This window comes from Limulus polyphemus, unplaced genomic scaffold (genome assembly GCF_000517525.1).
Source record: "Limulus polyphemus unplaced genomic scaffold, Limulus_polyphemus-2.1.2 Scaffold1079, whole genome shotgun sequence".
Classification (NCBI taxonomy): Eukaryota; Metazoa; Arthropoda; class Merostomata; order Xiphosura; family Limulidae; genus Limulus; species Limulus polyphemus.
This window is the reverse complement of record NW_013666689.1, coordinates 7248-19287: the sequence shown is the minus strand read 5'-3', so window position 1 is coordinate 19287 and position 12040 is coordinate 7248. Positions and strand designations below refer to the sequence as shown.

Below are 12040 nucleotides of genomic sequence, written 5' to 3'. Positions count from 1 at the left end.
AAAAGAAACTAACTGATGCAATGTTTGCCATGTTTTAGAAAACACGAAAAACAATATAAAAAATTTTTGGAAAAAATTCAAAAATATCTCCTCAAACAAAAAATCTGAATCACCTTTTCCAATACCTCATATACAACAATACCACCACTAGGACAGACTCAGAAAAAGCTGATCTGTTGGCTGAATACTACGAATCCACCTTCGGTGATCTCAACTCTCCAGATTTTGATACACAACACCAACAACTAGTAAATAATCACATTAACACCAACCAACCCACTTTCACATCCCAGTTCCCAAGCAACAGCCCTTCAGCCAATCAGCCAGACCTCATTAGCAGAAAAATGACTGTCACTAAACTGAAAATTAACATCAAAAACCTCAAACATGTCACTAGAACATGACGGAATAAGAAATATAATATTGAAGAAAGCTTCCAATCTTCTGTTACTTCACCTCACAAATATCATGAATCTGTCATTATCTTCAGGCTACTACCCGAACACACGGAAGAAAGCCATACAAAAAAAACAAACAGATCAAACCCTGATAACTTTCATCCAGTCAGTCTACTAAGTTGTCTTGGTAAACTAATGGAGAAAATAATTTCAAATTGCCTTCTTCACTTCTATGAAATAAACAATATCCTCCCCGAAACACAAAATGCAACCAGGAAAAGGAGACAAACCATAGATCATCTCAAGTGTTTAACCGAATTTTCTGGATATACTTCAGACTGCATTGTCATCAGCATACTGAGAACTATAAGTATATGTTAATTTGGGTAATGGAATGTTGCTTACGAATTGATGTAAAGGAGTGGTGAAAGGACATTTCCCTGGGGCACTCCGGCTGTAATTTTGAATGGTTTTGATAAGATGCATTTTAATTAATTTGCTGTTTTGTGAGTAAAGAAGTTTGATATCCATCTGACTATGCTGTTATTAACTTTAAGATTGTGCAGTTTATATAAGATGGCATTGTGCCATACGCTGTCGAAAGCTTTTTTGATGTCCAGAAATATTCCTAGTGTTACTTGGTTGTTATTGAAAACTTTAAGCGGTCACTGGATGCCATTCTCAGCTGGTGTAACAAATGGAAGGTTGAACTAAATCCATCAAAATCCCAAGCATTAACTCTATGCAGAAAACTAAAAAGACCGAACAACGTTAAGCAAAGTTGAAGTAAAACTTGGAAACACACCAACAGAAATAAGTAACCACATCAAGTTTCTTGGTATAACATTTGACACATGGTTAACATGGACAAAACATGTTTAAAACATACACTTGTCCATCAGAAAACGCATCACCCACCTACAGAGAATAGACAATACAGACAATATTCAAAATCTACAAAGCACACATTCGCCCACTCATAGAATACGGCTGTCAGGTAACTTATAATATGCCCAACAATACATTAGATAAAATACAAAAACAACAAAATAAGCCCACAAATTACCAAAAAACACCCCCATTAAATACATACACAAAATAAGCAATCTCCCTACCCTTAATAGTAGGCTAACTGATCTAGTGCATAAGTATTACACAAAAGCAGAAATTAGAAACAACCTGACAAGCACACTCTGTAAAACTGCCAGTGCCCCTACAAAACACATCTCCCCATACAATTTCTTCACACAAACCCATGATGGCTAAAGAATGCATGTATGAAGAACACACTGTAAAACTGCCAGTGCCCTTACAAAACACATCTCCTCATACAATTTCTTCACACAAACCCATGATGGCTAAAGAATGCATGTATGTTTTATGTCAAGACTAATCATTTTCTTTCTTTTTTTCAGCTTAAGCAAAGGGCAGATAGATTATTCAGTATCTGCCCCGTGAAAGTGGGTTTTCTCCAGGTACTCCGGTTTCCCCCCAAACCTAAATTTGGGGCATAGAACTTATAGGTTCCCACCCACTCTGAGAGGATCATTGATTAGTAAACTAATGAATTAATCTATCAATTAGTTAATAAATCAATTAATCATTTAGCAATAAATTATAAATTAATACATCATCAAGAAAATATAGCAAATTCCACACATTAGGCATTCTTATCCCGTACCTGGTATCTCCTTGCAGCAGCAACATTTGAACACCAAACACGAAAATGAAGAGGATGAAAATTCAATATTATACTTCCTCATTGTTGCCGGTCTCCTTACCCTTTTTTTTTTCCAGAATCACAAGAACTAACATTCCACAAGCGAGGTTGAAGAGGAACAAAGTGTTCCTGAGCACCCCAGTTGGGGAGATAAGTCTCTTGTCTTCTCTCTCTTCAAACTGAACCCCTGCCACGTAAGTAAGTAACTAAGCAAGCATTCACTGACTTGAAGATGGAAGACTTAAAATGTCATCCTCTACCTTTATGTTTTGTACAATACGCAGTTGCCATCCATTCCAAAATACTCAGAATTGTATTTCTTTTGTTTATTATTTAGTGAAAATATATTAATCATCAATAAAACCCAAGAAAGGAATCAAATGCTTAAGTGTATCATTATTTTATTTAGGTAGACTAAAGTGAGAGTAATGCAACTTAACCTAATATAGCTTGGGGTTGTTTTTCTTTTTTGCTTAATAATTCTGTTTCACATTTTAGTTTACAGGGGGAGCACAAGGGCCATCATGAGCCTTTGTTAGTTCCTGCTATTTGCATTTTGTGTGAAATCTATGTGTGTCATGCTCTATGGTCCAACCGTAACATCCGTTGAAAAAGAAACACCCACTTATGAGATCCAGACTTGTGGGCTAAGACTTATCTGCTTTGTTAGAAATCCTCAAGATACCTCAGCATCAATATTATTACACCAATATTCTGTTAAAAAGAAAGACTAAAGAGGTGTTTTACAATGGTCTATTATATACATATAGTAAAATATATGTTTATCTATAAAATATACAGGAATGGAACTTAAAAATGAAAAAAAACATTATTAATGTTTCCAATAAAAATTTTAAATTATACTTTAACACTAATTAGATTGGGTAAAAAATTCCATACTCTAATACTAATAGCAGTATCAGTATTTGAAAATAAGTCTTGGTACATAAGTGTCTGTGGATATCTATTATTTTTTTATTTCTACTTTAAATTTAAAATTTTTTGTTAACATAATTGTTAAACACAACAATACACCATTCAAAAATCTGTGTTCTGCATCAGTGAACTCACAAGAGTATGCACAAATCCTAAACTATTACAACTAAGGTCAATTAAATTTTGATCACTCTTAGATTGTTTATGTATAATAAATAGTTTTCTGTATCTATCATCTAAACTTTTGCTACATTACTATACCTTGTGGGAGGTCTAACAATAACTAACTGTAATACTCAAATGTCATGGAAAATCATTCCAAGTTTTAACAGTGTTGAACCTTAGATACTACTGTCAGTAATAGAAACAAATACAGGTGGTTGGATATCAAGAAGTCCTTCACACTAATGTTTATGCAGGAAGAAAATTTATAAGTTTCTTTGTTATCAGTGAAAATTCAGCATAGCACAAAATGTAATAATTCAATCTTCTTACTTTCTGCCAGTAAAACCAAGCATGTAACTTATCATGTTGTAAAACTTAAACCCTACACTCCTGTTTGTAAACCAAAACAAATAAAAACACCGGGACTGTCTTTTTTTCACTTTAGACTAAACATATTTAAACTTGGAGGGTATTTATATATGCATAAAACAATACAAAATTATATGAGACTTTATATAACTAATATTACAAGTCAAACACATTAAGAATCTCTTAGTAAAGTGTACTAACAACATCCACACAGAAAAGCAAACAAAAATGACAATACACAACTACTTACAAGCTGTAACTGGGTATGAACATGTTGAACAATCAAGTTGATTGCTATATGGTTTTCTCCTCCTGTTTGAAGTGAAAATCTTAAAATATATCAGACTGTTTATAACTAAGCAATAAAACTAAAAAACTAATTACATTCCATAACTGTCTAAACAATAACAAATATCAAAATAACATATTTTTTTAATATAACAGCCATACCCAATAACCTTGAGTCACAACATAAACAATAATTTAAGTCTATTTAACAAAATAGACACATTTGATAACACTCATATAAGAAATTATTACATAACTATTACAGAAGATTAAAACAGTAACTTTTCATAGCAGAAATACTGCTCCTGGGCAAGCAATAAGCTTACAAGTTTTCAATGCTATAATCTAGGGTTCAATTCCTCAGACTGGACGGAGTGCAGGTAGCCTAATGCATAGCTTTGCACTAAGAAAACAACAGCAGCAGAAATATTAAAGTAACAACCTGTTTAACAGATCAAATATACAAAATACCATTCTTATAACATAAAGAAATAACTATTACAGAACAAGCAAAGAACTTCTTTTATAACAAAAGTACTAAAGAAACAACCTTTTAACAGAGCATGTAATGCATTATAGGCCATGTTAATCAATTTAAGAAGACACCTCATTAGGGTAATGGGAGATAAATCACGGGAAATATAAGGATTCCAATGAATGAACAAATCGATTCCTACAACCTCAAAATGAGCTAGTAAGAGCCATATAACACTTGAGGGCCCTAACAGGACATAAGAAATGATCAGGATTGGAGCAGACATAAAGGTGAGAAATGGCTGGCAAATGGATTGGTGAGAAGGATCTTTCCCCTTCCCTGACTGCCAGTGTCTTGGGAAGAAAAGACCTATCGGGGTAAAGCAGGACAAATGTGGAATGATAAAGAGTCCGATGCACATGGATTGCAGAAAGACGTCCACAAGCCAACAACAACGAAAAAATACAATTTAAGAGAAACAAAGAATACAAAGGTAAGGGCTCAAAGGGAGGAAGAGATAATGTGTGTAAAATCCCAAATTGGTAATTGAAAAGGTCGTTTGGGTTGAAGAATACAAAAGGAGTTGAATAAACTTGATGGTACTGAGGACCCAAACCTTCCAATATTTAGAATACTGAAAAATGGTGGAGAAGAATGCCTTATATAAAGCCACCATAGATGAAACAAGACCCCTCTCAAATATCCAAGTCACAAAACGGGATATGATAGATACTTTAGGATGAAAAGAGTTAAAATTCCTTTTAATGCAACACTGACAATAAGTATGCCATTTCCTTTGATAAACAGCTGTGATTGGCCTGCAGAGAGAATTAGTTAAATACAGAGAAACCTTGGAAGATAAACCCTCTACATCAGGCAAAGGACCACACAATTTACCAAGCATCAAAATTGAGTTTCTGAACATCTGGGTGGAGAATGTCTGATTGAGGTTGTCTAAACAGAGACTGCCAATGTGGAAGAGGTAGAGGTGGATATTCCTGCACATACCAAAAAAGTGGAAACCACATTTGAGCTGGCCAATATGGTGCAACCAAGAGAACTTGACAGGGAGTGGAACAAACCATAGTCAGAACCAGGGGCAATAACTCAATTGGGAAAAGTCATACAGATGTAAACCTGTCCAGTCCTGACTAAACCCATCTACTGCCAATGCTTGAGGATGAAGTATCAGAATCCAATGAGTCGCAAAAGCATTGACCATTGGAGACCAGAACTGAGAGCAAATCCACTGAAAAACCTTGTGATTTAACATCTATTCTGCTGGAAGAATTTGGTTGGTTCGAGACAAGTGATCTGCAATTAGATTCATCACTCCTGGAACATGACATGCTAAAAGACTGATACGATGGGAATGAGCCCAGTAGAAAAGATCCAAGGTATGAAAACAAAGGTCACGAGAAAGTGTTCCTCCTTGACGAGAAATCTGAGATACCCCCATGGAATTGTCAAAATGTATCATGACAATTTTTAACTTCAAAAGAGACAGACCTTGACCCATTGCCCAGTGTACTGCAAGGAGATTGAGAATGTTGATATGAAAGGTAGACTCGTCTTCCGTCCAAATACCCTGGAACTCCTGACCTTGAAGATAAGCTCCCCATCCCTGAAAAAATGCATCTGTGAACAGATGAATATTGGGTGGAGGTGGTGGAATGGGTACTCCAATAGTTGTGTTGTTCCGACCCAACCACCAATTGCAATCAACTATATTGCTCCCTAGTAATGAAACAGGATGATCAATAGGATTGGAATGAATGATCTATTGGTTGCCCAGTGACATATGTGCTCTTCCCAAAGTGTGCAGTGGAAGAAGGAGACACAAGTAAAAGCCTGATGGCTCTTTCCATGGCTTAAAGCCTGACGAGGGTTAGTTGAGCACAACTGAGTATTGAAAAACACACCAAGATGGATGAAATATTGTGTCTGTGACAGAATAGATTTCTCCAGTCCGATAAGAATCTGAGAGTGTTGTTCTGCTAATTGACAGGATGTTGCCAGAAGGAGCCTAGTCATCCACATAATGATGTGTGCACAGGCCCAAGGAATGCAGATGATGAGAAAAAGCTCGAACAACTCTGCGGAAAACATAAAGTGCTGATGCAAGATTAATAGGTAGAGCCCTGAACTGCAGCACCTGACCCTTGTGCACAAATCTGAGAAATCTCCGGGAAGATTTCGCTATGGGAATATGGAGATAAGCGTTGGTAACATCGAACTTGTTCATCCAGAGCCCTGATGTAGAGTGCCATCGGAAGTAGAGAAAAGATTCCACTGTAAAGTGAGGAAGATATAAAAATTGGTTAAAACGAGACAGACTGATGATTGGATGCCAATCTCCTGTCTTCTTCAGAACAATAAATAAATGTGAATAAAATCCCGGAAGAACGGGATCGACCCTCTACTGCTATTTTGACTAACAACCCTCTTATGGCCTGGGAACAAAGTTTCACTAGCCATGGATTTGTTGAAGTTGAAAAGGCAACAGGTTGTGCTGATAATAGTGGAGGTGATGTAAACTGAATGATCAACCCTGAAGCCAGAACATGGTGTACCCATGGATCCCTTGTGAAAGACCTACAGATGTCCAGAAAGTAATGTAATTTTTCTCCCCGACCCATGGGATAGTCACTGATGCTGTTGTTGATGGTCCGCCCAAGCTGAAGATCCTTGAGAATACAGACGGAATCTATTATGGGAACCAAAGGACCTGGGAATTGAAGGAAGGGGTCAGGAAGCACTCCCAGATTACAGCCACAAAGGCGAGAAGCCAACAATGATAAAAAATAATGTAAATGGGCTGAATTAATTCATGATTCTAATGTCTCTGGAACTCCACCAAACAACATTGGACAGAGAAAAGGAGCATCCCATAACTCCCTGAGGGCAGAGATGGTAAATGAACACTTTCTAACAAACCATCTCTACACAGTAAATCCCAACAACAAACCAGAGAAAGAACTGAAGAAGACAATCTGACTGAGGTAGACATCAGCAAAATCCTCAAATTGCTGAACAGAACATCAATAGACTTCTGACAAAAGTTGGGTCAAAGAAAAATACCTAAGGACAGTCGTGAGAGTAATACGAATCCGAGAAAACTGTGATCTGTTTAAAGTGATCACAGGTTCTATATGTTGAGAATCTAAATATACCTCCTCTTGTTGGTGATAAGCCAAAGCATGTTGTTCTTATAAATGTGGGAGACAAGGCATAGCTATCCCATCACGTAACTGAGTGACAAATCTCCCAGCATGAAGAGCAGTATCAGGAGAAGGAGAAAAAACCAAGTAGCCACTTGCCGTCCTCTCTGCCAACAAGAAAGGAGTAGAGTCAAATGCCATATGAGAGACCCCCAAAACCTCACAAAGTCGAGTAACCAACTGAATAAAAGGGGCTGGAGGTGGCTGATCAAGATGATTCTCTGTTGAGGATAACCTAGTAAAAGGAGCCGGAAAAAGTGAGTCTAAATTCTCCCCAGCTGGTCCTGGGTCATTTGCAAAAACCACCTCAGAACCTCCCCAGAGAGACAACCTCGGTTTGCATATATGACTCGATCTCACAAGGGATCATATCCTGGACAGCTTGGACTGAAAGTCACCCCTCCCCTGGCAGTTGACAAACACCAGATAGAAGAAGTGGAAGAGAAGAGGTCTGGTTGGTCTCTGTAGTAGAAACATTAACTTGAGAATTCATACTCGTTGGTACATTTTTTTTGTTGTTAAAGTAATTTATGAATATAAAGGAAGATATAACCATAGTAATGCCACCCACGTTCAAAATCACAAAGTAATATGTGACTATTATGAATAACTACAATACTCCTGTTTATAGAAATCCATGCTGAATGCTTTGTCGAGAAAAAGTGATTACATTATCTGAATGATGTGCTTATATACAGTACCTAGATAAAGGACACATTGAAGTTGGTGGAGAATTTTGGAAAGGGTATTCGAGTGGGGTATAAAAGACTGGAGCAAGCATTTACAATGCTTAGATGGGCAAAGAGTGGAAACCCTGGAGAGTGAGAAATAGCTATAGTGTTAGCGGAGGTAAGTATGTTTTAGAAAAAAAGATTTTATTGTGATACCTTTTTTTTGAAACAATTAAAAGTACTTACATCTGTTGTAGATTTCAAATGTGATTTTTATGTCTTCCTATATTCTTGTAAAGCTTTCCATTAGAATCTTAATTGTGCAAGACTAAATTTTATCTTTGTTTTGATTATAAAAACATGACAAAAAGTTTAACTTTGTTTATAATTACAAGTGTAACAGAAAAAACTTTTTACCACATCAATATTATTTAAATTATTAATAATAAGGTTTAATTTAATATACAAGTTATAAACTTGTTTCATATTCATTTGCATAAATATATATATATAGAAAATTTATACTTAAACTGTCAAGCAAAATAAAATCAAAGACTGCATTAAAAACAGCAAATCCAAACCTGTGATAAATTATGTTTAAATGAACAAAATAAGCCCAAACAAAAAACAAAATTAAATTAAAGATGCTGCATAAATTAAAAGAACCATTAGGGTACAGGTTATAATGTGGTAGTACCTTATTTCATTTTTCTTTTTACATATTTGTTTTTTATTCTTCTTTTATATTTTTACTTTGGAGAGCAGTCACCATCCCACAACTGTCTGCTGGTAGTGAAGGGTGATATAGATGTTGGACATTGTTGGCTTTTAACTATTTTGATTTTCTTATCAACTACACTACTTGAAATAAATCATTGGATTATACTCATCGGAGCTTCTCATATTGAATTTATAAGCTATCTACCTGATTTTATTACTCATGTTACCAGCAGTATATAATCATAAGCAAAATAATAACAAAAGTAATATCCATTTATCAGTAAGGATTTCTAACAAAGTTTAACATAATATGAAACATTCATGAAGCATATGTTTGTAAAATGACTAACATAAGTGCCCCATCTAGTGAGCTTCGATATTTCTCTATTTTATGTTTTATGAACATCAATATTGTTTGTCAGATATCATGCACTTATTTTTTCACTTTTTTTAAACATCATTTTATTTCCAACAATAAAAAAGTATTCAACTTACTTACACATAACATAGGCTAATAACTGAAGCTATTCTTTTTTTTTAATATTTTATTGTTGATGTTGTTAGTGTGATAAAGGTCATTATTGTTACATAAAAATCTGTTATTTGAAAATATTACAAAGTAATATGTTATTTTCATCAACAAAAATACAAGTTTTTACATGATACATTTCGACATATAACAGTTTAGGATGAACAAAAAAATAACTTATTCCTACATTATTGCACCTGAAGACAAGATTTCCTCTAGCTTTTCATTTATTTTTGCCACAAATGTCCATGCCAATTTCTAACTGAAAAATATTTTAAAATTGATATTTTTTTCATATTCTGACATTTATTTAGTGTAATTCATGAAAAATAAGTTCATATTCACATTTCTTTAGAGCTACAAAGAGTTTTGCCTGTAAACAAAACAACCTATATGTTAATTTCTTTTTATAATTCTTTTGCCCATCCCAAAAGATAACATATCACCCTTTCAGAATATATTATCCTATTCTTGATTTTCAAGCATTTCCCTTAGTTTTGTACAGACCTTGATTGAAACCCTGCTATGGTACTACATCAAGTGGTTTAATCAATTATAATAAAACACAGTTTTGGAAACAGCTTTAATAAAAGATTGAATGTGATTGGATAGAGCAAGAATGAGACTATCGTGTGTTAATAAAGTAAATATATAGGTTTAAGTACTTTTTAATGCTTCTGTAAACTTTCCTTTTAGTTCTTTTCATTGTGAATTGTGATAGTGTTTGTGTGTTAAATCATAACTGCTTGAAATGAAAGCTACAGAAAGTTTCTTCAATGAAAAGATATCAGATAACTTGAGATAAGATAGATACGCTTATCCAGTTTAGAGATGGGTTGAATGGATAAGAAAGAAAACCTTATTTAAAAGTTTAGCATTATAGCAAATGTACAATATATGGAGAAGGTTTTGTCACCATCAGGTACAAATGATTCACTTATACACAGTATATATATATGTGACTGGAAACTGCTTAAGGCTTAATAAAGATATTTTGTTGATGTTTGCTTTTTTGTTTAAAATTATGATGTTTTTACTTTTTAATTGATGCACTATGGTTCTTGAATTGCAAAGTTTGTAAACAGGAGTTTTTCTTTTTATGTTCACCAACTCAAATAAGTTTACTGTTTAGTGAATACAGTAGGCAATCATAAAATATTCTGATGACTCAAACCTTTATTGAATATCATTTTTATGTTTATCCTATTGAAACAACGTACATAAATAAATTGTCTAACTGGCAATTTAATGATCTGTAATTGTAATCTTGTTATATTTTAAATAAAAAACATTATTACCCTGACCATGAAAGTAAAACATGTTTTAATTATTTAATTATCAATTAATTTGATTTAAAGAGGTTCGGTGTGGCATTATGATATATTTGAAAAACAAATAATGGCAATCACTTGGTGGCATTTAATTGACTTTAGTGAGTCATTCTTCAAGTAGGAAATGACAATAAAGCTTGTGGAAAATTTTGTTTGGTAAACAAATGGTTTTGCATATGCACAAATGGAGATCTTCAGAAGAAGACTCTCATATGAAATCTAGGATAATTCAAAAATTAATTTAAAAACCAACATAAAAGAAAATAGGAAAATTAATACCATGTTAGAATAATGCAGTGGTTGAAAAGGTTAGGACATTAGCACATACCCCCTTTTTTTTTCTTATATGGATTGTAAGATATGTAGTTTGTTAATCAAATAATTGAGTGTAATCAACTAACGAGTCTATAGGTTAATCAATTAGCAAATACCAGTAATTTTCCAGCTCCAATCATCTGATTGTAATAGAAATACTAATGTTTAACTTAATCAAATAACATTTTTTGATAAAGGATATATGAGAATAAGATATTGTTAGAACATAAATAAGTAATTACTTATCCATTTTTTTTTAAAGTTAATTTCATTAAGATCATTGGTCACAATGTCTAAAACGATTTTGATTACAATTATTGATTTTACACAATAGGATGATTACTTCGCATGATAAATTAGTATTAACCTAAATCTTTGAAGTTGGCAGAAGCTATGAGATATTATTTGGATACTGACCACAATTAATTATAATAGCAAGGGTACAGAGCTGATGATTCACATTGTTTGAAAATTTTCTTGCAAAGCTACACTAAGGACTATGAAGAAATAAAAATATGCAAATGTGAAAGAATAAAAAAATTAAGCAGTGTGTTGTCTGTCAATCAGTCAGTAGACACTAAAATGACATCACATAAGGGATGATTAACACTGCAATATGTACTGTCATGGCATGAATAAAAAACATGCGCATGCCATTAATCACAAGAAGAATTATGCACTCTGAAGGCTACAACACAGCATGACATATGAATTTCAAAAACAAGAAACAAAAATATTTGTTACTCTTAATTTTGGTTTTATTTACTCTTGAAACAGAACACTCTGTGAAAGTTTCATATATAATATTATATCAGTACTTCAGTTAAATTAATTTTTGCTTATTACTTTGCCATATTTATACACCTGGAAAAAAGTTAAGCACCCCCAAATATTTTCAGGAT

At 33.9% G+C, this 12040-nt stretch overlaps 1 protein-coding gene across 1 annotated transcript in view; it reads right to left on the bottom strand.

Annotated features, from left to right (window-relative positions):
* The window catches only part of LOC106462036 (uridine-cytidine kinase-like 1), a gene marked incomplete at its 5' end in the record, with an annotated part of 31174 nt that extends 23367 nt beyond the window's left edge, over positions 1 to 7807 (bottom strand). Inside the window, 5 exons of the mRNA XM_013921907.2 lie at positions 3839 to 3900; positions 5861 to 6088; positions 6507 to 6643; positions 6791 to 7038; positions 7672 to 7807. Of these exons, the coding sequence (XP_013777361.1) occupies positions 3839 to 3900; positions 5861 to 6088; positions 6507 to 6643; positions 6791 to 7038; positions 7672 to 7807 (811 nt within the window). The remainder of the gene's footprint in view (positions 1 to 3838; positions 3901 to 5860; positions 6089 to 6506; positions 6644 to 6790; positions 7039 to 7671) is intronic.
* Positions 7808 to 12040: the final 4233 nt, after the last annotated feature.